General features: G+C 48.6%; 6 protein-coding genes across 6 annotated transcripts; 4 read left to right on the top strand and 2 right to left on the bottom strand.

Moving 5' to 3' along the window:
• Nucleotides 1-3,031: 3,031 nt before the first annotated feature.
• On the top strand, nt 3,032-4,772 carry J3458_014495 (uncharacterized protein; the record flags this gene model as incomplete). Its single annotated transcript, XM_066120593.1, has 3 exons — nt 3,032-3,127; nt 3,223-3,821; nt 3,892-4,772. Exons 2-3 carry the CDS (start codon nt 3,314-3,316, stop codon nt 4,770-4,772), a joined length of 1,389 nt encoding a protein of 462 aa, XP_065974428.1. The 5' UTR covers nt 3,032-3,127; nt 3,223-3,313.
• Nucleotides 4,773-6,002: 1,230 nt separating this feature from the next.
• Nucleotides 6,003-8,215, bottom strand: J3458_014494 (uncharacterized protein). The gene is made up of 2 exons (XM_007810593.2): nt 7,840-8,215; nt 6,003-7,777 (listed from the first exon to the last, which is right to left on the bottom strand). The coding sequence occupies exons 1-2, from the start codon at nt 8,148-8,150 to the stop codon at nt 6,595-6,597; spliced, it is 1,494 nt and encodes a 497-aa protein (XP_007808784.1). The 5' UTR covers nt 8,151-8,215; the 3' UTR covers nt 6,003-6,594.
• A 196-nt stretch (nt 8,216-8,411) lies between these two features.
• J3458_014493 (uncharacterized protein) lies at nt 8,412-10,912 on the top strand. The gene has a single exon (XM_007810594.2). It carries the CDS (start codon nt 9,666-9,668, stop codon nt 10,896-10,898), a length of 1,233 nt encoding a protein of 410 aa, XP_007808785.2. The 5' UTR covers nt 8,412-9,665; the 3' UTR covers nt 10,899-10,912.
• Nucleotides 10,913-16,925: 6,013 nt separating this feature from the next.
• On the top strand, nt 16,926-18,179 carry J3458_014492 (uncharacterized protein; the record flags this gene model as incomplete). The annotated part of the gene is made up of 1 exon (XM_007810596.2): nt 16,926-18,179. The coding sequence occupies one exon, from the start codon at nt 16,926-16,928 to the stop codon at nt 17,976-17,978; it is 1,053 nt and encodes a 350-aa protein (XP_007808787.1). The 3' UTR covers nt 17,979-18,179.
• A 372-nt stretch (nt 18,180-18,551) lies between these two features.
• On the bottom strand, nt 18,552-19,814 carry J3458_014491 (uncharacterized protein; the record flags this gene model as incomplete). Its single annotated transcript, XM_066120592.1, has 2 exons — nt 19,325-19,814; nt 18,552-19,267 (listed from the first exon to the last, which is right to left on the bottom strand). Exon 2 carries the CDS (start codon nt 19,161-19,163, stop codon nt 18,552-18,554), a length of 612 nt encoding a protein of 203 aa, XP_065974427.1. The 5' UTR covers nt 19,164-19,267; nt 19,325-19,814.
• Nucleotides 19,815-23,849: 4,035 nt separating this feature from the next.
• Nucleotides 23,850-24,299, top strand: J3458_014490 (uncharacterized protein; the record flags this gene model as incomplete). Its single annotated transcript, XM_007810598.2, has 2 exons — nt 23,850-23,887; nt 23,954-24,299. 2 exons carry the CDS (start codon nt 23,850-23,852, stop codon nt 24,297-24,299), a joined length of 384 nt encoding a protein of 127 aa, XP_007808789.2.

The raw sequence follows: 24,299 nt of genomic DNA, 5'->3' as shown, positions 1-24,299 counted from the left end.
TGCGATGAAAGGCGAAACCCAGTAACATGAGTGGTTGAAACAGAAGGGCAATTCGAGGTGTTGTTCAAAGACGTCTGCAATGCCCGGTTGTTGATGGCAGAGGATAATGTTCCGCGAAAACAGTCACTACTTTGCTGACGGAGTTGCTCATTCTGCCTGGGCTGAACTTCGATAGTGGTAAGCCAGCTGGGCCGACGTCCTGACAGCTGATTCGAATGAGGGGCAGTTCGAGCCAACGCTAATAGGTTTAAGTAAAGATCGTGTCGTTGCTATTAACTTTTCTGAAAATTCAGCGACACGCACCAGATGATTCTGAGATATGACGAACAGACTCGCCCGCATCACGTCGCTGGAGACTCATGCCAAGCAACTAGTTTCGAGGATGGCGATATCAAGGACTGAACTTTGTATTTGATTCAATGATTCAGGGCGAAGAGTTGAAATATGAGACGACCTTGAGAGCCGGATCACAAATGTTGGTAACAAAAACACCCAATGTGCGGAAAGCTAGCCGGGCTGAGTAGTTGAGAACATTGGGCGAAAAACATTTAGGCAGAGCCGCGGAAGAATTTTTTTGGGGCAGAAGCGCGCGTGCAGGTGAATCAAGGTTATCAGTGAACAAGGCCATTGTGCCTGCAGGTTCCCAAAGGCAGTCAGTGAATTCACGGTTCTATTTGACTGGGAGCCGAGTGATGGATGGAGTGAATCTGGAGGTTTATGACGAAGTGTGTAGTTGGAGCTGGCCGAATTGCTTTGTTGTGGAGCTGCGCTCGGCAGTTAGCGACTGCGAGCTGTTGTACCGAGGCGAACAGAGCCCAGGTTTTTAGCGGAAACGGCCAGGTGAATGGGCCGGAGTTGTCCTTGGCTTCCTTTCCAGGCAGTGCAAACGGAGGACGCGGTTGAATTCACAGAGCTGCCGCACGCTTGCCCATGTATTCTCTAATTTCTTTCTTGGACGGACAATTGTTTTGCATATTCTTCTGTAAACAACACAAAGTCTTCATGTCTTGTAAATAAAGTTGTAATAGAATGAGTTAACCCATAACTTGAACTTGGATAGAGTTGGTTGTCTAAGCGGCAGAATCACAGGTGCTTGACTCGTCTTCTCGTGCGGCTCTGCCAGACGCAGCCTTGTTTCGGTCGAGATTGCGAAAAAAAACCGGCGGCGTACTACCACCGGTGCACCAGAGCGACGGGCACGCTGTGCTATTCTTGCCGTTGACCTTGCTGGTGTATCAGCTGGCAACTTGGATGCGAGAGATCCGCGCGAAACCCAGGCCGTTCGTGGTACAGTAGTAACAGTACCCTGCCATGTACTCCGGACTCCGCGAAAGTGGCACAATCATTCATGCAGCTGCAAATTACTCCGCATCTTACGGAGAAATGACACCTGGACAGCTTTTGAAAATGACCATGTGGGAGTATGGAAGGGGAAACGTGGAGGGCTGGCCGTTCAAGGGGGCCATCTGAGCACAAAGTCAGCGCCGCCTGGCTGCAAGTCTGCGGTCAGGTCGTTTGACCGCCGACAAGTCCTGCAGGTGACGAAGAAATGTCCGAGGAGACAGGTTATCTTTTCTAATGCCAACGTGCGCAAAGTATGCATACCGCATTGGTTATATTTAGCTGCTCGTCGGCCATCTTGCATCTCCACCGTCGGCAAAACCAGCCGCGCACGCCGGAGAAGACTCTGGATACATTCGAAAGGGTTCAAAGTCTGAATGGATTTGCTTGAAAAGAGGGGAGGGGGGGGAGAGGGGGGCAAATGATCTGGGCCTCTCATGGTGCTGCTGCTGTGTTACCATCGCGCCCACTTTCGGTGGCCACGCAGACGACGCTTGGTGGTTCTCACCAGCAAGGGGTGCCCACCCCCGGTGGCCACGAGGAAGAAGACTGAGAATAGGGAGAATGCAACTCATCGGGTGCTGTGAACGTATTGGGCGGCCCCCAGGGGCAGTATTGACGATGTGGCTGCAGGAGCATAGTCGGGGGTTTGAGGTCATGCTTGAAGCTAGGTGCCTACATCTCGCCGCCTGGTTCGCCTTGGTATAGTTGCTTGAAATATTGGGCATGAGCAAATGCTGGGGATATTATAACGGCATATCATTTGCCCATGACCTAGAGATGACCTCGATGCTGCCGCCAAGCAAGAACAGCGAGAGGGAATACCAGCTCGACACGTTGCAACAAGTGTGTCGACAGAAGGCTCAATATTGACATGAGGCTATTCCCGCTTGGGTAGCAACCCAGCATCGTCGAACGGGCCGTCTTTGTCCTTCTCTGCTTCGCTGACTCGAAGTATAACTTTTGTGCGTGTGCCACAACAGAGGGAGGCAGGTCAAGGATCCAGCCAACCATGCGCGCAAACGCCCACGCGCCGCCATGTGTTGTAACGGTATGGATTCTACGATCATAGGCGTACTGCTCGGCTGAATCTCAGCCGCTTCGCTTGCAGCGACCTCACAAAACGTGGGAGGAGCCACACCGAATGTGACGGCGGAACTGAGGACGGAACTTTCGGGGGATGCCTTGAATAAGTGTAGACAAACCAGGAACTATGCTGCGACCAAAAGACACATTTGGTGGCTTCGGGGCGGCCTATTAGTGTCTCGAGAACCAGAGATGCCTGCCAGTCTACGGAGTAGACGGTGTGGTAGTGGCGCAATTCCCGGCCCGTTGATGACTCCCGCAATACCTCCGTTCCTCCTGTATGTAATATAGGAGAGGAGGCATGAGGGTGGCCGGCGGCCAGTGGCTACTGGTGGGATGGACTTGGCAGTGCTCGTTCAAGAAGAGTTTATCACCGTTTTCTCGGCCGACGGACAGGTATGTACGCCCCCATGAACCTTATTTTCCTGTACGGCGGCAGACCCGGCACACAAAGTTTGTACTTGGAGTGACATTCGAGAACCTCTGGGAAAGAAGGATAAGAAACTCGCGACACCCCAGTTCCGGCTCATTGCATGGCGGGCTTCTAGCTTTGGGCATGCATAGTGGTTGACTTACACCATGTTAAACCCGTATCGACAATGGTGAAGCTAGCAACTGCCAGAACAAATGTCGAAATAAAACGCGCGACGGGACAGCGTCGCCGTTATACCAAGACCAAATTTGGATGCAGAACGTGCAAGTGAGTGTTGCTGTTTCGTGTTGTTTTATAACGAATCTGGCCCTTGTCGACGAATCGCAAGAAACCTGTACTAACAACCATGGCTTTGGTTCAAGAATCCGCAAGGTCCGTTGTGACGAAACATGGCCGACTTGTCATAACTGTAAACGAACCGGCCGTGAGTGTGATGGCGTCGCTCAGCCCGTTATGAAAGAGCCCAATAGCGTCACCTTCATCCAGCCCTTGACGCTTTCCCACTTCCAACCCTCGAGAATCAATAACCTCGACCACGAAGAACAGCAGTGCATGGAAGCCTTCCGCCGCCGCCTGGTCTATTGCATTTTGGAAGACGTCAGCCGACCGTCCTGGAAGGGCCTCATGCTGCAGGCTGCCCATGAAGAACCGGCGCTTTTGAAAGCCGTCATCGCCTTCAGCGTGCTGTGTGATGCCTTCGACGAGGCTAAGCAGACGATGACGGTGTGGGATCCAAAAGCGACAGAGGTATCGGAAGATGTTCAGCTTGCTATTCGTAGTTATCGGGCTTGTATACACAAAATGCAGAACATGGTCCCAAACGGCGACGAACCATCCATCAATGTCGTCTTGTTGTGTACGATTGTGTGCATATGCTTTGAGCTTATTATGAACAGTTCCGAGATCGCGCTCTGTCATTTGGACCATAGTCTTCGAGTTCTGAACTCCAATTCCCATTGGAGTATGTAGCTGGCACCTTAAAAGTACCGAGGGGCGCTGTAACGTATATTTGAATACTGACTTTTTCTTAGTTGATCAAGATTTGGCTCTGGCTTTCATCAGGCTCGACCTGCAGGCCTCCGTGTTTCTTGGCCTACAATCACGCTTAATCGCTTCAAATAGCACCGAAACGGCGGATCTCAGTCTTAAACAAGTTGTTCAAGACCCAGAGAGCGAGCTTGCCAATTTAATGGGCTCAGTGTTCACCTTCCTTCGAATCAAAGCAGACAACTATCGCTATCGAGTCCCTGGATCCATCCCACTCGATCTTTTGTTAGAAGCCAAGTTGCTGGAAGACAAATTACATCAATTCCGAAAACAATACCTCACGCCCGGGACTACCTCTAACAGAGATTGGTTGTCTCCCGCTGGGGAAGCGCACCTACGAATCAAATGCCTCACGGGCATCATTCTCGTAGCCACGTCATTGTACAGCGAGGAAGCAATATACGACCAGTTTACCTGTGATTTCCTCGCTATAGTAGACAGCGCATCCGAAATACTCAGTCAGGTTCCCAAGAGCCCCATATCAGACGGAGGCAGTCCACGCCACCACGTAAAATTTACTCTCGATATGGCCGTCATACACCCCCTATATATCACTGCCTCGAAATGCAGAAGCTCGCTCATTCGCCGGCGGGCAATTAAACTGCTACACCTAGCACCCAGCCTCGAAGGCTCATGGGATGCAATGGCCTATGCTAAAATAGCAGAGCGCCTGATGCAGTTGGAGGAGGCGTGTTTGGAAGAGCCGCAGCCAACCGATCCTGCAGTTGTGCCAGAATGGTGTCGTATTCATTCGGCAGATATTTATCCCCAAAGTAATGGAAAATCTTTAAAGATTGTATTTCGATTTCGACCTAATGGTATGGATGGGGAGTGGAGCGACTTTTCAGAGACGATAGCTTGGTGAGAATAATATTGGGACGGCCTGCAATACTACGTTTTAAGGGATATTTTCGCGATGGATTTGTAAATTGATGAGCTATGGCTATTTTTGAACGAAACTTGGGTCCCTATACAGAACTGAAGCTGTAATACCCTGTCAGGAAGTGATTTCAGAGCTCTTGGAGGAAATAGGGGGCGACAAACACTCTCCACTCGCTTCGAGGCATCACGCATTACGCGTGGCTGAACAGACACAGCAATACCGTGACTATTTGTCTGAAATACACAGTCATTGACGATGATTTCACCGTACATGAGCTGATCAACTCGGCCGCATTGCCCTGCGTCCACGTTGAGTATACGCAAAACCGGGTGATCGTAGTTGACCGGCATCATTTCAAAAATCTCGAGGAAGGACAGCCGGCTATAACTCGAACCACTTAACGGGGAGTCCAATTCGAAATCAAGGGATACAATCGTATGGATTTGATTGTCTCACCTCCCGTTCCATCTGAATAAGCTTGTGCTGCTTCCTGGACGTTTGGCGCCATTGCTGAGCCATTCCTTTACAAGCAGTCCTGGTCCCTGATCACCTGTTGTCGGCAGTCATCCGTTGTAAGCAGCACGAGTTCTGCCCGTCCGCACACATACCGACCGCCTAAGCGATGAAATGCCTGGATCCGAGAAACCCCGTCTAACGCGGGCAGAAACGATTGCAGCGCAGCCTCAGCGCTCATGTTAATAGCAGGTCCCGCATCAGGCCCCGCAGAAAGATAAGAAACGAGAATATTGTAATCAGGCACCGGGATCAGAAAGGCTTGGTACTGGTGATCGCTTCCAGATTTAGTGTTTCGATCGATCGTCTAGCCGCTAGAATTTTGGCTTTGGTACACTAGATTTCCCAAGGCGCATTGATTGAAAGGAAGGGAGAGACAGTGTGTGCATAGAGCTTCATCCATTGACGTGTTTGTAGGGTGGATAATTGTTTGTGGTTTAGGAGGGCTCGTCCGAATTGAGCCAGATCTCAGGATGCTGAGTAGAGACCGCCGGACCTTTTATTACAATTGGACAGTTTGATGGCGTAGCTTGAGATAGTACTTACGACGAAACCTCATTTCCCGAAGAACGCTCCAGCCGGAAGTTACTTTGGGGGTAATAACCCCAATAACCGCGATTTCGGATCACTGGGCTAAGATGTACCTGGGTTTCGCAAGGTCAGCGGTTGACATTGATTTCAGAACAGCTTTCGGGTACGAAGTACCTGTTACCGCTCCAATTACATATCCGAGAAGTCTATACACGGCGCTGGGGGGCGTCGGAATGATGAAAGGCAATGAAACGGGCCGCCTCTTGACTAATATATTTAAGAACTCCGCAGTCCATTTTTTTTTTTAGAATAACGGAAATTGACGAGTTTTCTCCCAGATCCGAGGTCGCTTTCCGAAGCTCTGGAATGCAATTTTTCACAGGCATGTTCTAGATCTCTTAACCGCCAGTAAGCAACAGAGAATAGACAATGAAGGGCTTTGAAACGTAGTCATAGAGTTATTGGCATGTCGAACAAGATCAGTCTTGCCCGAATTGAAGAGTTGAATGATAAAAAACGACGAAAAGAATCTGTGAAGTGAAGGATCCAATCCCTGCGGCATGAAATGCAAAGCATCAAAGACCGAATGTCATCAGAGACCGATAAACAGATGTCGTCGTCATCAAATGCGGCCAAGTTCAGACGGAATAAGGTGGCAAGGGGGTCGTCGCTCCGGCTCCAAGACGAATTAGATGCACTCGACTAGCTATTCAGAGGCTGACGCATGAGCAAGCTCAGCTCGAGGCCGAAATCAGAACACTTAAGAGTTAGGGCTAGGCCAAGGTCTTCTCCATAGTAAGGATAGTATGATTGACACGGTTACACCAAAGGCGACAATGCTGGCGTTTGGGCTAGCACGGGGAACATTAGAAATCTGACCAAGTAAGGTCAAAAGCGCCGACTGTTTCCCCCGAGAACCCGCCGCATCCATCACCGCAGCAAGCTCTTTGCTATAGGCGCATTCATCTTTCTCCTTCATCTCAGCAACTAGCCTCCGTAGAGGATCTTCATCTATAAAGGCCTGGATAGCTTCTTTCGTCGCATCTTCATCTGCGCGACTTAGATATCGAAAAGCGAACCAATCAATATCTGTCCAGTTTTCTAGAGCATTGGCGATTAGGGGCTCTGCGTGCATCGACTGTTCTGCCCATTCCTGAGAAAGCAATGGATTTCCATACATATCTCGCTCCCGGGATTCAAGTATAGAAAGAAATTCATTAAAAGCTTTAATGAGAAAAAGTTGCCATGTGTTATGCCCAGCCAATTCGACGGTGTTTCTGCCGGTAAGCCAAAGTGGTGGCACGAAAAACTGGACAGGCACTACGCGGCTCCATTCCCAGTCAAGCACACCGATAATAGACATTTTCTCGTTCACAATTAAATTTGACGGATGGAGATCTCCGTGGACCAGCACAAACGGGCCGCCATCCAGAGCTGGGTTTACCCACCTTTTAGCATGCTGGTAAAAGAGGTAATGGTGATAAATGGCATCTCGGCCCATGCCAATCTCAATGGCATGTCGACTTTTGAAGAATGCATTATAGCCAATGTCCAGGAGCATATTTGCGTAAGCATTAGCCGACCGCAAATACCCATGTTTGTCGTGGTAGGTATTCTGAATGGTAAATGGATCTAAACCCTCCAATTGCTGCATATTCATGTCGATTGAGGCTGTCTTTTGACGGACTTCAAATCCGTTTGGGGACTGCTCCAGTCTACCGATGGAAGAGAATTCCAGTCGTCTGAGCTGTATGTACATATCCGCTAATGATTTATACAACTCTTCTCGTTCTTGCGCACACAAGCTGTCCATCTGAGCACTGGAAAGCCTGCAGCCGTCAATATAATCGAGGATAATAAACGTCGAAAATGGATCGGAATTATCATCTGTGCTGTAAGCCAAAACTTTCGGAACAGGTATGGTTGTGTTTTCTGCCAGGCAGCTGGATGTCATTAGCAAGTTGCTTGCTTTGTCTAGTTCAATCCAAATGGAACAGTGGCCTACCGCATTGTAGCCACCTCACTTTGGACCTTGCGGCCCGGGCAAGATGTGAGGCAAGGTCGTAAAGGAATACGCAAAACGCATTTTTGAAGGTCTGAAAATTGAATGAAAAAGCAGAGATTGTAGCTTCCCCTGACAAAATAGTTGCTATGGGCTGGGGGCTGAAAGAAAGAAGCAGAAGTCTTGTTGCAGCTAGATGAGGCGAGCTGGAGAAGTTCAGCCTCGCGCTTGCGTAGTCGTTGGATAAACCGATCCCGTTCACAATGTACCGATTGCTCTACTATGGCATCGTTGAAATGTGATGGCTTGGCCATTTTTTGGTTGCAACTCTGAAATGCTGGCAAGGGTTGTAGCAAAACAAAAAGGGGTTCGTTTTATCTGGCGACGTCGTTGCAAGCGTAGAAAAGAGGTAACATTGAAGTCGGTGCAGACTGGTGCTGGCGTTCGGTGTTCGGCTGGTTCCAGCAATTGATTGGTTGGAAGCACCGAATACCCCCTGGCACTGGCACCAGACAGTATTCGCAATGCCCAAAGTTATTGACCAGACTGCAATCGATCAACGTCAATCCAGTGTCAGCACACAGGGTTTGTAGGAGGGAAAGAGCGATGGGATTTTCAACTTCACCTCCAGCTCGTCGGCTCCTCATTTCCCGCCTAAACTTAAACTATCCATCAGACACGAACCATCATTCCAGTCGCTCCAAAATTCTCTCAATATTTGTCGTGGTCCGATACCTCTACGACGGCTTCTTTCAACAGAGCATCCCTGTCGTCCCTTGCAGTTGTCTTGAAGTTCTTATACTTCCATGAAGCTTTGTGGCATTCAAGGGGAAGTCTCAAGTGTCCCTAAATCGCTTATGGTACGCAAGGTGGTCGAGGAGGCAGCTACAGAAGCTCACAGGGCCAAACATGCCAAAGACGCCCACGAAATTACAATATCTATCTTCACCAGGCATCGTTTGTCAGTGGTACAGACGCAGGGAAGAGTACCTTGAGACGGATGCTCATCGGGCAACTATGGAACTCCAACTGCCGGAGCCGGAGCCGACGACGATGACGCAGGATCCCTTGCTCTCGTTATGAGCTGTCTCAAACCAGCTTCAAGGCGTCGTGGGACCATAGCAGCGTCGAATGTGTTGATGGACAATTCATCTCGGGTTTCTGACGTGCATAAACGATCTTCTTTGGGAAGGAAGCCATAGATACCGAAGTATGCACACACAACACCACGTCCACAACGGCCTGACCGGCTGTGCCAATTTTAGCCAACGGTCACCAGATGATGCAACCCGAAGGATCATCGGCTCAACTAGGAAGGACAACTGGCCACTGAACGGAATCTAAGCGCGAGGAACAAAGTCAAGGCCGACTTTGTACTATTTCCCCCGCATTGACAGACGCCACTTTAAGCATGATGCATCGCCTTTCGTTTAACACTGGTCCCGATTCGAGGTGACGATGTCAACTTTGCTGTTGGTTCTGGGGTGTTTGTTCCTTGACCATTCCTCTTCGAGCGTAAGACGGTTTGCACCAAGTTGTTATTCGTCTCTTCGGCTCTTTCACAAACAAATTCCGCAACACGGCGGAACACCGATCTCTTTCACCACCCTGTGGTATTTTGTCACACTATGAAAAACCTTGGGCGCACATATTCGTGTTGGTTTGCAACAGGTTGCCAACAGGTCAAAGTATAAGAAGGCTATGGAGGCCTCGATCCTAACAAGACACCGTAAGACTATAGCACATACCTATTGAGATAATTGGTTCCATTGACGCAAAGACAGATTTTCCAAACATTAGATCGGCTGTATCCGAGTCAACTCATTACAATGACGGACCCAAATGCAACCATGTATCAGCTCAGCAAGGACTCCGATTTCCACTTTGAGATTCTTCGCGCTCTCGCCATGGCGCCCTACGATGGCGCAGATATCGACGAGTGTCTTGGGGCTGCCAATTCAATTGTACCTGGTGACTTTGAGAGCTTCGCAGCGTCATTTCTCAGCATCGCAAACACAGTCTACAAGCGAGCGTTAAGCATTGCCAAATCCAAGTTTCCCGTTTCTGCGCGAACTGCATTCTTCAGTGCCGCCACGTACTTTCGGAGTGCCGATTTCTATCTCCATGGCAATCCGGCGGACCCTCGAATTATGGACTATTGGGCCAAACAGACGGAAGCGTTTGATCAGGGCCTCGCACTGCTCTCGCCGCCCGGCGCAAGATTCACCATCAAGACTCCGGAATTCGACATTCCCTCTATCTGGATCACGCCAGACAATGAGGTGAAGCAACGGCCAACCATCATCATGGGCAACGGCTATGATGGATCTCAAGAGGAAATGTACCACGTCGCTGGTGTGGCTGCGCTCGAACGAGGCTACAATGTCCTCACCTATGAAGGCCCTGGACAGCCGTCGCCACGTCGTTACCAAGACAAGGGCTTCATCGCAGAGTGGGAAAGAGTCGTCACCCCCATCTTGGACCATGCCCTCAATATGACCCAGTCGGTCGACCCGACAGCCGTCGCTCTTTACGGCCTATCTCTAGGAGGCTACATGGCCCCGCGAGCGGCCGCCTTCGATCATCGCTTCGCCGCAATCATAGCCATGGACGGCGTATGGGACTTTGGCGCCCTTATCCGCCACGACTTTGGCCCCGAGGCCATGAAGATCTACGATTCGGGTGACAAGGCGAAATTCGACCAGCTCGCTCAGCAGTATCTGAAGCCAGGCGTGCGCACACATCTGCGCTGGGGTCTCGAGCAAGGCATGTGGGCATTCAACACGACATCTCCATTCGAGTTTGTCACCGGGATGCAGAAATTCTCGCTCGGGAAAGTGGCTCACCAGATTCGGACACCCGTTTTGATTGGCGATGCCGAAGGTGACATCTTCTTTAAGGGCCAGTCGCAGCAGTTAGCCCAGGCGATTGGCAAGTGGGCTACTCTGTATCAGTTTAAGAACAAGGATTCTATTGGGACGCATTCAGGCATTGGGGCGTTGAAGCAGCATAATCAAGTCATTTATGACTGGTTTGAGTATATTCTTCACAGAAAGCATTAAAAGATAAGACATAAAAAACAAGTAATTGCACCATTGTGACTGAGCCATATCCCTCGAACCAATTGCCGTTATGGGCGAGGCGGTAGCCTGGAATCAGACTGCAGAGACTAGAGTATCTAAGAAGAAAGGCCCAACTAGTTCACGCAACGCATCAAGTCTACTATCCATTACTAATTTGCCAATTATAATACTACCGCTTGTCTGACGCATCGCGATGCGTTCATGATGTTTGCCACGCGGTCTGTTGTGGTTCCCGGGCCTAGGTACGGCCAACACATAGTGTTACCAAATGTAATGCTTCCGTAATACTTGTATGATTACTTGTATGATTACTTGTATGACGCTTGCACGATTATCTGTATTATGTTTTTATAAAGCTCAGTAATACTACCGCGCGTTTCTTAAACTGCGACGTATGCAAAGATGAGGAAGAATATTATTTCTCATTGCTAAGTAATTACTTTATGTACTATAATATGATAGCGCGTACTTGTTACTCGATGCACAATGTCGTCTCAAAAATATCCAGTTCGGGCGACGTTAAACTCTTGCCCCGTACTCCCCCGCACACACACCCCGTCTATTTTCGACCTACCATTTCGTATGTATGCACATGTGCATTTGGTGACCTATCGGAGGCCGAGTGATAGCGACCTTCTCGTGCCGTCATTTTGGGGTAGCTGAAGCAAATATGTTCCCAGCCCGTACCCAAATTTGAACGCCCGTGTTCCGGAGTGTCTGCGTAACCGTTTCGCTTTCCGTGTGCTCTATCTTTCGATTAGTCTCATTACGCAAGCATTCGCACCTCGTATCACCAATGGCATCTCCTCAACCCTAGCGAGAAGGAACTTCGGCATTGCCGCTGGACCTCGATGAGCCAGAACGACTTTTCGACCGGCAAGACTCGGAAGGGCCTGAAACCTGCGTGGACCGCTCCGGAGATGATCATGTGGACTTTATCTGAGATGATAGAATCGTAAACAGCTATGAACATCCTTTTGGAGCAGGCCGGAGAGCATAGCCACGTGCTGAGGCTTTTGCCGAGGAAACGCGACATTTTCTTTGCATCAGGGCACGGGGCCATCCATCAACCCAACCACGAAAGGGCCATCTCAATATTAAATGACACATTATTTTGCGTTCTAATGAGGCGTTCCGTGACCATGTCACTGACGTCTTGAACTTCTCATCCAAGGCTGAACAGGGCCGGCCCTGTATGCTTGCCCTGCTAAAGCTTTATATTTTGCCTTGAGTTACAGTATTTTGTAACTATATCTGGATGAAGAACGATACCAAAGAGTGGTTGATTTACATCCTCCTATTTTCCGAAACAAATTAAAAGCAAATTCGACTCTGCATTTGAAACCATGGCAAGCCACGGACGAGGCAAAGCATTTTCTGTAACTGTCACGTTAATCGGTCCAGGGACTAATCTTCATGCTCGTCAACCAGTTTGCTGTGCGTATCGTAGACAGCGCGTTCAATTTTGAAGGCATATTCTTCAGACATTCTGTCTTCTGTTCTGCCATCGGGAACGTTGATTTCCCAAAATCGCCGTGCTTTAAGTAGAGCAGTATATATAATCGACAGGAGTTCTACTACTACCTCCAGGTGAATCCACAGGTAATCCGGGTTCAAGTCATCCAACAGTCAACGAACTGAAGAACGTTGTTGCAGATTATATCTAGTACTTTTAAACACGCAATACAAGAGGCCAGGAGATACACAACCACCATATCTGTGGTTCTCTTGTGCCGGGTTGGTGCCGGGTGTCTCAGCGAGGCTACCGGAAGACACTCGTATTCAGAACGCACTAAAGCCTGAAATGCAGACACTGCAGTAAGATAATGCGCGTTGCTCTTTATAGATGGGTGACATGGACCGTACCTTCTTCTTTTTTTTTCTTTTTTTGGGCATACGTGTGCCAATGGGACTTTTCAACAACAGCTAACAGCCACCAGTGAGCAACCAATTAATCAACAAGCCCAAAACTGTATATCGATCGTCAATAACCAGGGCGAGTCGATGGAATACGGAACACCATCGTAGCATCACCATAAGAGCCCCAGAAGCAAAGTGATGGCTCAGTTGAATTCATCCACGGCACGACCACTAAATCGCAATATTTGCCAGTGGCTCTACCATTGCATTAGCTTCGTAGTAATAGTCGCCTGGTTCGGATTCACGAGTCTTTGAGGCATGCCAGGCCAGCCGCGTAGAGGAATCGATCAATGAGGAATGTAGCTACATGCTAGAGTTAGAACACAAATAGCACAGGGCACCCTTGACGTGGCGAAACATATCTGGGTAAGCAATGCCACCGGGAACCATGACATCCTGACTCTCGGTGCATGCCCCAGCGATAATTCCTTTTAGATGAATAAGATCATCTTGACAAGTGCTACCACAGAGAGCCTGAAGTTCAGTCTCTCCTAGAATACCAAAACTGGCTGCTTCACTGAAACAAGCACATACAATTAGCAACCAAGTCTCAGACTAATAATCTCTACTCACATGCCAGCGTAAGGAGAGAGCCAGCCAGGGCAAGACGGGACCGTCGTGTTGACCGCAGCAAAGCATTTACTGCTTAAGCCCAAGTTCTCATGAGGAAAGATATAGTCTTGTAATTGCCGGGTGGTAGTGACTTGAGAAGCAAACAGCAGAGCTGTCAGGACCGTTGATCCAAGCATGGTAATTTTCCTGCTATCAAAATGTCTAGCCTTCGCGGGAAGATCCAAAGCGAGATATACCAGTTATAGAAGAGGATTTCAACTAGCAAACCTCGTAGCACGCAGGAAAGGGATTGGGGGGAAGGCATTATTCGTCAACGAATCTAGGTGATGGCCCATAGACAATTTGCACTGAAACGGCGATAAGCCGCAACTACCTCAGTTCCGGGCTGTTCTTTCACGTACTAATACTTTCTCGATCCAACGGCTACTGGAGTCCACAGAAAGTGATTACCGCATACCCATGGAAAGAGATCGTGATTTGTTGCGTGTTGTGGGCCAGGCAATCTCGCACGGTATCTAGGTGTTGGGTGAGAAGGTGATATTCAGAGGCTGTTGGTCATGATAGTTGCTTTTTCTAGGGCTCAAATTAGGGCTTAGATTGAGACTCACAGCAGGGGCCTTCACAACAGGGTCTAAGAGGGTACTGGCAATTTTCAGGGTTTCCAGTGTGCTCAACAGAGATTTGCATCTATCATCAATATCGCGGCGTGGCCATGCCCCTTTTTCGCGTGACGGTCACATCATGACCTAGGTAGGTAGTCTAGAACCTACATGTAATGGTGCCCACAGGACCTGAAATACTGGTGCATTTCAAGTCAATTGGCTGTAAAACTCAATGGGTAGGCAATTGCCCAGTGTATTCCTCCAGGTTTCTGGTGACTGGACTGTTCTGATAGGGTTAATTCTGCTGCAAGCGACACGTCAACTGGTATTATGCGCTTAACCAGTATGAAGTAGTCAATCATGTTAATCCCGATGTGCAACAGGTTGGTTAATTAGCAGCAAAACATCAATCAGTTCCTGCAACCTCACCTCGGCCTTCACGTTATTTAATTACACAAGTGAACCGCATATTTCTCACACCATTACAGGTTTATCGCAGCAACATATCTTTTGCTCGCAGCACCCACGAGCGCCTTCAAGCACGCTTTATCCACGCCAAAAAGGCAAGGCAGCTCACTGACGCCGATAGGGCGCGTGCGGAAGCGTACTGCGATGCAATAGGCAAAGCTTTGCGAGATGTCCCTGAACATGACCTTGAACGTTTCGAAGCAGCTTTCGAGGAGGTTGCAAAAGCCCACCCACTCGAAGATTCTGTTCGCGAAGCCTATGCCGCAGAGATCTTGAATAAAATGGCCGATCCACTACTCTTGCTTCATAATTGCGAGTTCCTTGACCCCAATGCGCCTTGGGTTTGGTTCTGTACCGCGTTTCATATGGCGATGATGCTGCTCGGGAGCGCATGCTTGCCAAGATTAGGGGGGAGTTGAAGAATTCACTTGAGGGGGAAGAGAATGAGCAAGATTTACTAATGCGGCACCAGTTAGCAGTAATGGACGACCAATCACAGTTTGATAGCGCATCCCCTGATCAGGTCCGCCACCATTTTAGCAAATGGGCCATGGATGAATTGAGACGTAACTGGAACAAGGCACATGATATTCCGGAAGACGGCATCATCGGGACTACGGGAGGAAGGGATTACTTATATCAAGCGGGCCCGCGATATAACTTTTGTTTATTGGTCGATGATGTGTGTCTAGAGTCACCTGACAAGATGTCAAGCCCGGTGGTGAAGATTGTTGAAAGGTGCAAACAGACAAACCAATTTAGAACTCGTGTTTTGACAGGCAAGCCATGACGTTGACTGTAAGTTGCGTGAACTGAAACATTTCAAAAGAAATAAGAGTCGTCTTTTGACACGGCAAGTCGACGAAACGCGCAAGACGCAGGGGAGGACTCGGACATGACGGCTTGTGCAGATACTAGGAATATGTCCTGATGTTTGAGATTCGGTTTAATGGGCATTCGGGCTCTCCATTACTCGTCATGTCAATCAGTGATATTTCGTTTGGAGTTGGCAGGTCCTTTTAACAGGGCTCGATGAATGGAGGGATATTAAGATGCTCGTGAATACCTAGTAGATGAAATTTGAAACCCCATCAACATGATAATAATTACCAATTTTTTTTTTTTTTTGTTTTTCTTTTTTTCATGTGAAGCACAGTCAAAGGGCAACTCCGGCGCCACCGAGATTCCAGCCCAACCACTCATAGCTGCTCGCAATCGCAACCATTACCGGATTAGGAAAGGGAAACACGGGGAGGATCAGCCCACTGGCCCTTTGAGATCCATTGCAATCCGATCCGTCCACGTGGCGGCCCGGGCAGCCAAATCGAGGGGCGAGACAATGAGTACGGTCGCACATTAGCTAAGCTCCGCAAAATCCTGCCAAATTAATTTTTACTACTTAATATTTACTTAAAAAAATATAAGATAATTTTAAATAATTCTCTTAAAATCATATAATATATAATTTTTATTTTAAAATTTTATAATTATTTTATTTTAATTTTTTAAAATATTTTTACTATTAAAAATTATATATTAGGGTTAGGGTTATCTTAGGGTTATTTTTAAAAAAACTTAAAAAACTTAAAAAATAATAAAAAATAAAATAAATTATTAGACTTATAAATATATTTAAAAATATTAAAACTTAATTTTTTATGATTTTTATAAGATTTATTTTAATAAAAAGAGTAATAACCCTAAAGTGTAAAAATCAATTTGGCGGGATTTTGCGGAGTTAATCTAATGTGCGACCGTAAATGAGGTCAGACCCTGGGGCTGAAAAAATTACTCTTGGTTATGGTGGCTGCAAAGGGACGCCTTGTGAAGGACACGTAACCCAGGCTGTCACAACTTATTCCGCTGGATGGTTCATCACAATAGCAATAAGCAGGTGCCCAGGTATAGGCAAGGACCTACAGTGATTGATTTCCAGGCGATTGTGAATGTCATGTGAGAACGACTCTCCCCGCAAATCCAAGCCTTCTGCCGCCGCGTGTTGATTGCGTTCTGGTTCAAAGATGCAAAGTAGAGATGACGCAGTTGGGGGGGCCGTCAAAATCCGGAGACTCACAGTCCAATCCGGGGCAACCTGACAAGAAAACCATTGGTCAAAAACCTGGGGTTATCTCATGATGAGAGGATCCCCTTCACATGTTGTTGGGATGGCAGAGATGGCCCGGCCCTCCGTCCCCCCTCTTCCCTCCACAGACGCACTGCAAGGCTTAGGCTCAACCTTGTTGAGACTTCAATTCTGGGAGTGGCGAGCCAGGCATATAATACAGCCGTGTCGCCGGGTCTCTTCAACTTGAATAGCAGAACAGAACAACAACACCTCGCACTCGTAGACAAACTCAGCACAGCCGTTTGTGAACCAGTTTGCTCTTCTTTTTAGCAAAGAAAAAAGGGCTTAAAAGCTTCGCACAGACACCTTGCTGCCATCATGTCTGATACAAAGCCCAACCCCAGGGACTCGATGAAGTCTACCTGGCGGAGCAAGGACCGCCGGCAATGGAACCTCGCCCACTGGTTCTACGAAATCATCGACGTGCATCCCACGAATCTGCACGAGATTGTCCCCGTCCATCAAAAGTCCGAAAAGGTCCCTTATCTGTCAGACTGGCTGATGCACCGCTGGGTCATCTCTCACGCGGCCATTCCCCTCGTCCTTCACCACCTCTACGTCCGACTCACGGGTCTCAACCTGACGGCGCTCCAAGCATTCTTCTTCTACAGCGCCGCCTTCAAGCTCATTGCCATCCGCGAGATCCACATGCTCCGCTACATGGGCCACCGGTACGGCTTCCTGGACGGCGACGCCCACGAGCGAGACGGCGTCCCCGACGTCGGCGTGTGGAAGGTGATGAAGTCGCTCATCTCCACGTCCACGTTCCGCCCCATCTTCACCGTCTTCCTCGCCTACCGCGCCGCCGAGGCGCCGGCCGACATGAACTGGCGGTGGGTGCCGCTCGAGGCCGGCCTGTACGGCATCATCCTCGACTTCTGGTTCTACTGGTACCACCGCCTGATGCACGAGATGGGCAGCCTCTGGCAGTTTCACCGCACTCACCACCTCACCAAGCACCCCAACCCGCTGCTGGCGCTCTACGCCGACACGGAGCAGGAGATCTTTGACATTGCCGGCATCCCGCTCCTGACCTACTTCACCATGAAGCTGATGGGCATGCCCATGGGCTTCTACGAGTGGTGGATCTGCCACCAGTACGTCGTCTTTGCCGAACTGGCTGGCCACAGCGGCCTGCGCATTCACGCCACGCCCCCCAACGTGCTCAGCTTTCTCCTTCGCATGTTCAACGCCGAGCTCATCATCGAGGACCACGACTTGCACCACCGCAAGGGCTGGAAGTCGAGCGGTAACTACGGCAAGCAGACTCGTCTGTGGGACCGTATCTTTGGCACCTGCAAGGACCGCATTGAGTGTAACTCGTCCAATGTCGATTATGAGAACCAGGCTAGTATGCCTATTTTCTTCTGAGGGGCTCGTATGGAGATGTCTGGGAGGGAAACTAGATGGGCAGAGGGATTAGAAGCTGAAAAAGGGGGTGGCGAGGGTTGAAATCAGCCAGCACCTCGTAACCTTGTAATTTCTCAGGTTGACTGGGATGATACTGAGCTTTTACGTTGTATTCCATGTGTTTAGCATATATAAGATATCCCCTGTTATGAAACTTACGAATAAAAATATCTATTATTAGCATACACGTACGAGAGTCGTGGCTTCACAAATGCATACTAGTATCAGTAAATGTCCTCAATCACATGGTATCCGAGACAATAGCCCCTTTTCGTCAGTAAACCTCCTTGGGGCTCTTTTTTCTTGTCTCGGTTCACAAATTATGTAGCGTATGTATTATGAATTGCAGCTTAAACAAGTACAAAGCCAACTATCCAATTCCATCATCGAACAACCATTAGATTAATACAAATCACCCCATTTGTAAAATTTACATCTAGAAATATAGCTGACTTGTGTATAAGTGGCTTGTAGAAGAGTGCAACGCCACATACCTAGGAACCTAGGTACATGATTGTCGCCATTATGAACTTCTTACAGCAACATGGCGGCAAAGCCAGCAACAACCATGGCTCCAGTGCTCAAGCCGTTGACGTTGGCGCCGGCAACAACGACAGAGGTACCGGTAGGCTGGGCAGCAGTTGCAGTAGTGCTACTGCCGTTGCTTTCAGCGCTACCGCTGTTGCTTCCGGTGCTGCCAGTGTTGCTTCCAGTGCTGCCGCTGTTGCTTCCAGTGCTACCGCTGCTGCTTCCAGTGCTGCCGCTGCCACTTCCAATGTTACCGCTGTTGCTTCCAGTGCTGCCGCTGTTGCTTCCGGTGCTACCGCTGTTGCTTCCGGTGCTACCGCTGCTGCTTCCAGTGCTGCCGCTGCCACTTCCAGTGTTACCGCTGTTGCTTCCAGTGCTGCCGCTGTTGCTTCCGGTGCTACCGCTGCTGCTTCCAGTGCTACCTGTGCTGCTTCCAGTGCTGCCGCTGCCACTTCCAGTGTTGCCGCTGTTGCTTCCCGGGTTGACTCCATTGCTTCCGGGATTGCCGCCGTTGCCGCCGTTGTTGCCGCCATGCTCAGGCTGGGCAGGTTGAGTGGGCTTGAACCAGCCAGTCTTGGTCAAGGTGCAAGGGCAGTCTACAGTACAATTTAGAAACATGTTTTCGAAAAAGCAGGGAGCAATGGCAACGTACTGGTTATGGTAAGAGTGGTAGCCTTGCTGATGGTATAAGTGACGTTACCAATGGGAATGGTGGTAGGCACCTGACAATATTAGTACACGAAGAAGGAGCAAGTGAATATTACGAGTCTAAAACCTACAGGACAGTACGTAGTATAGGCGGTGTTGGTGATGGTGACAATCTCGGTGCGGTTCTGAGCGAGGGCGGGGGCGACAAGAGCGCCGGCGGCGAGAATCTGAGAGGCCTTCATCTTGACAGATGTTCAAACAATACCCGAACAAAGCAAAGAATGAGTATGGATATTAATATTTCACAAAAAAAATATCTTTTGCGGATCAAACAGACGAGGGCCTGTAAGCTTCGACTTGAGCGAGTGTATACAGTTGGGAATAGAGGCGAGTGATTGTTCAGCCGGGACACAAGATCGGATGAGCAGCCATAACACGCCGATTATATAGCCATTTTGAAAATGAGGGAAAAAAAATTTCAAAGGTCCCAATGAATAAGCTTTTTGGAAGGAATGCTGACAGACGGTGAGACCTCGGTGTTCAGCTACACGGCTACACAGGTGGAGAGATGGTGGATGAGCATCCACGATAACAATCCACCGCGAGCCGGGGGGGTCCGCCCATTGTAGTACAATATTCCCAGAATGGCTGCGTGAGCTATCATTTTGTGGCACAAGAATCTTCAATAGTTCCAGGGGACATGTCTGTTTGCGGACCAATTTTGGACGGGCAGGAATTCTGCCTCTCGACGCGGCATAATGTGTGACTGACTGTTGCTGCCACGGCTGCGCGGATATCATCCCTGGGTAATATCCAAGTTTCCGGCGATAATAGCGGCCCCAAGATGCTCAAAATAGATTTGTATAATGAGCGTCAAATTCGGCTTACAAACCAGAAGAGCCAAGAATCTTAAGACTGTTTAAAGGGGTTGTGCTATTTGTGCGGCAGAAAATCGTTATTCGTGCGGCACTAAGCCCAATTAGGGTGCACCCCCCAGCTGCCACACCCCACCATATAAATTTACATACATTGGCCTGGCAACGCAAGGATTATCACGAAAATACCTCACAATAACCGCCCGGCACACAATAAAAATCCAGGCTGCAGCCGCCCGGGCCGCCTTTTTATAACAACACAACATCATTAAATTCCGATGATAATAGCAGTTAACAGCCAAGTGAAAGGCCTCAATTAAGCTCTTAAAGTTATTGAGGCCAAGTCAATCCAAGCATCCGGCGCACAGTAACGCAGGCAGAGCTAGAACAATAATTCGGGACGCAATAACGAAGAAGACTCGCAATACAGTCAAGGCAGCGGTCAATAAACGCTATGAATAACACATAAACTCAATCAACAAGTAGACAAGCCACAGAGTAAGCGGCAGTATCAGGGTCGCCGGAAATTGAGGAAATTATCCCTTAAACACAGCCGGAAGAGCTGCAGCTTCGATGGATGACCCCTTGGGAGCCCGGGCAGCGCCCTCGGAGGCAGCGGAATAATTGACGGCCCGTGAATGTGTACACATTCATTAAAAACACCGGAAATCGCGTTTTTGAGCGATTTGAGCCCTGCCGGCGCTCGCCCGGGCTCGCGTTGTTGAAAAATTGATAGATTCAAATTGAATCCAGCTTTGTTTTTTAAATTATAGCCTTTTCCATGCGGGTGTATGTGAAAATGTATGGGGGGGTGTGGCCAACTGGCCACTTATCCAAATCGGGTCTGGTGCCGCACGAATAACGATTTTCTGCCGCACAAATAGCACAACCCGTTTAAAGATGGTGTTTTGAATTCAACAATGTCGCCTTTTTTTTTTTCGCCCCGTCAATAAACTGCCAAGTTAGCTCGCCAAGAAGAGAAAGCGTTCCGGCCAAGCCGACAGGCTGGACTAGCTTGGACGGAACCGGCAGGAACTGCAACACTTGCGCGCCTGGATAAAACTGGATAAAAGGGCCACATAACTAGTGACGCGAGAGGCAGAACAACAAGCAACCGAGCGCAAGAATCGCTCTTAACATTGGTATGCTAATAGCTTACGTTAATTAAAGGGAAATAAAATATCTCTCCCGGTTGCTAGTTGTGTTTACAGATAGACTAGGGACAGTTCCCGCTAGCAGCTTAATAAGCTCTCGAGAAGAAAACTAGTCTTATCTTGTCTTGTTTTCTTTTCTTTCATCAGTCTTAGCTTATTCTTCAAACTAAGCCAATATTCGTGCCATCACTGTGTCGGGTAAAGCCGATTATACAAAGACTGTATGCCTAGTTATTATTATGGTCTGGGCTCAGAAGCCCGACCTTTACCTGTCGAGGTGGCCCTTATAGTGTCAACTGAGCGAGCTGTGCGAAGCTTGCTCAATTCGTACCAGACCAGACCCATCATGGCTGGGACCCTTTTTGCCTCCGCGGTTAAAGGGCTCAGGCCGCTACCTACCCGGAAGGCTGGCTCAATGGGGTTGGACCTTTGCAGTTATACCTAAACTAGAGAATCGTGATATACAAAAGAAAAGACTGTATAAACACCGAGTGATTTTTTTTCTATTCATATTGCTTTCCCAGTACACATGCAAGCACTGCATCAGGTGGGCCAATAAAGATACCGTGTGCCTGGTCGTAAGTTACCCAAACCAGGGAACAGTGACATGCCGAAATATACCCTACAAACGTATCGCGATGCGTTTGAATATTCATATAAAAATTTATATTATTAAGCTCATGTTACTCAATAGTAAAATACTTTATACAAGTCAAGTACTCCGTAATGAGTATCTAATCTAGAACAAGTTGTTTCACAAACTTCGGTTCTTGCCAGTGGCGCAGTAGGGATGTGGGCGAAATCGGCCATGGTTGAACTGGTTCACTTCAGCCAGCGCACGTACCATCCCATCTCGGGCAGAATGTCTGTCATGGTCTTCGCACCGGAGTCGCCAGTCAAATGTCCATGGTCTCCAGTCTGCTCGGCTTCGCAGGATTCAAGCTCGTCTCCGGATACATCACGGTGCCGTTTTCGCCAGCTGAGAATGTCTTTGATGCCTCCCATGCCACATACGGCGTATAACTGTGTTCTTTCAACGCGCTGCGGATCTGAGGTTTGCCGGGGCAAAAGATAGTCATCCATTAAATCGAGTATGTCAGTGCGGCCAACGAATTCTGAGTTGGGAGAGTGTTGCCCCGTCATAAAACATGGAAGCTTTGCCTTCTTCACACCCAAGAGCCGGCTGCGACTTGCAGACACCATGCGCAAATTTAGCGGAAGCCTCTCGTGGGTCTGGATGAGTTGTGTGAATGACTAGCTCAAATCGAGCATCGTAAACATCTTCATGCGCCAGAAGTAATGCCTGAGCGGGAGCGAATTAGTCCAGTACCCCAACTTCAGGGTGGTACTTGCTCACTTTCTTCAATGAAACCCCTCCAAGAGAATGGGTAATGAATATAATTGGGCGATTCGGGCGCTTGAACAGTTCAGAATCGAGTATTGTGGCATATGTCTAGATGCTTAACAATTTACCTCATCTGCAAGCCTCGCCAAGTCTTCAGCCACGTTGCTACCTGCTTTAAGAAAGTTCCCCCACGTAAATTCGTCCAGTGAATGAGTATTTTAGCTCATATGTGTACAAGTGTACAATACAAGTACGTAACACGTCTGGCAGTGGCCCTCTTTTATTTTCTGGACAGAGACGAGCTGTGGGACACGGTCGAGCCTTACAGCTTTCACTACTTTCCAAAAGAGAAGTTTTCTCTTCACAACCCTCGGCGATCTCCTCAAACCATCCATATTCGGAACTTATGACCGCTCGTTCCGTATTTGGCTCCGGATAAACAAGGGTTTGAAATTCGTCGAGTGAAAACTAAGATGGGTCTATCTGACTTCAAAGATGAAGCACTTGTTGAGGCAATTTACGTTCCAGAACTTGAAAATTATTTCAAGGAAACCCTAGCCGCAAAACAAGTGCGGGCATTGGATTATCAGGTCTGCAAATACTACTACACTATCTAGCAGATACAGGCTCATGTATGTGGGTTCAGTTTAGACAACGAGTCGAATTTTCCATGTTATGGGGTCGAATTAGACCTTGAATCGCAGCCTAGTTTGATGACACACATCGGTAATTAGTGAAGCCCATTTCACGGCCAACGGTTTTAAGATTCTAGCCTCACATATCCGAAGATGTTACGCCAGAAGCTACAAAATTGATTGTGGAAGAATTGTACGGGGAAGTGCGAAGCAGATGATGCAATCCCGCTGTCAAACAATCACGTAAGAATTTTTGTAGTTGTACCAGTCCGCCAGCTTACATTTCATCTAGTGTGTGGCGACCACTTCATGTACCGGTAAGAGATTGGCCCCTCGCAGTCTGGCACGCCCGCACTGTCGAGTCGAAAGACCTTGTGGCCTCCGACGTGATATACCCAATCTTGGTCGGCACCAGCGGTCAAGTATTGTGCCAATGGCTGGCTCTAAATACCTTTCTCGATGGCGACAATACGGATTTCGAGTGATGGAGAATCTTCCAAACCTTCTAGCTCGGAAGGTTTTGGACTGCGAACTGGCATTTTCTACACGGAAGCTCCGCGTTCCAGATCAAACCCGGTCCATATGTTTTCGCTCATGGGAAAACTTGGCAGCCCTGGAGTATCTACCGAGACTTTAACGCTTGCTTTATGAAGAGCTTAAAACCTGCATCTGACAGGTCGGACGAGTAAGTGCCCATGAGAAAGATCGGACAACAAGATGAGACGAAAAAAAAGCTTTGCTGACAATTCAGATTTCTCACCCTCAACTCGGTACAAGCAGGTATCAATGGAAGGGTAATTGTTCCATCTCGAAGCTACTTCAAGCCTTCGGCCTCGCGCCCTTTAGATGGAGCTAGAATCAGCGTCAAGGATAATACTGACGTTGCCGGTCACAAAACTACGCTGTGCAATCGCGCATGGGAAGATTTGTATGAGCCACCTTCCAAGAATGCCGCATGTGTTCAGACTCTCATCGATGCGGGCGCCATAATTGTCGGCAAGGTCAAACTACAAGCCATGATTATGAGGGAAGAGCCCCTAGAGTGCGTAGAATTTGCGGCGCCATTCAACCCGCGCGGCGATGGATACCGACGTTGA

Source organism: Metarhizium acridum, assembly GCF_019434415.1.
Source record: "Metarhizium acridum strain ARSEF 324 chromosome Unknown scaffold_320, whole genome shotgun sequence".
Taxonomy (NCBI): Eukaryota; Fungi; Ascomycota; class Sordariomycetes; order Hypocreales; family Clavicipitaceae; genus Metarhizium; species Metarhizium acridum.
Note: the sequence above shows the minus strand (reverse complement) of the source record. Positions and strands in the feature narration are given on the sequence as shown.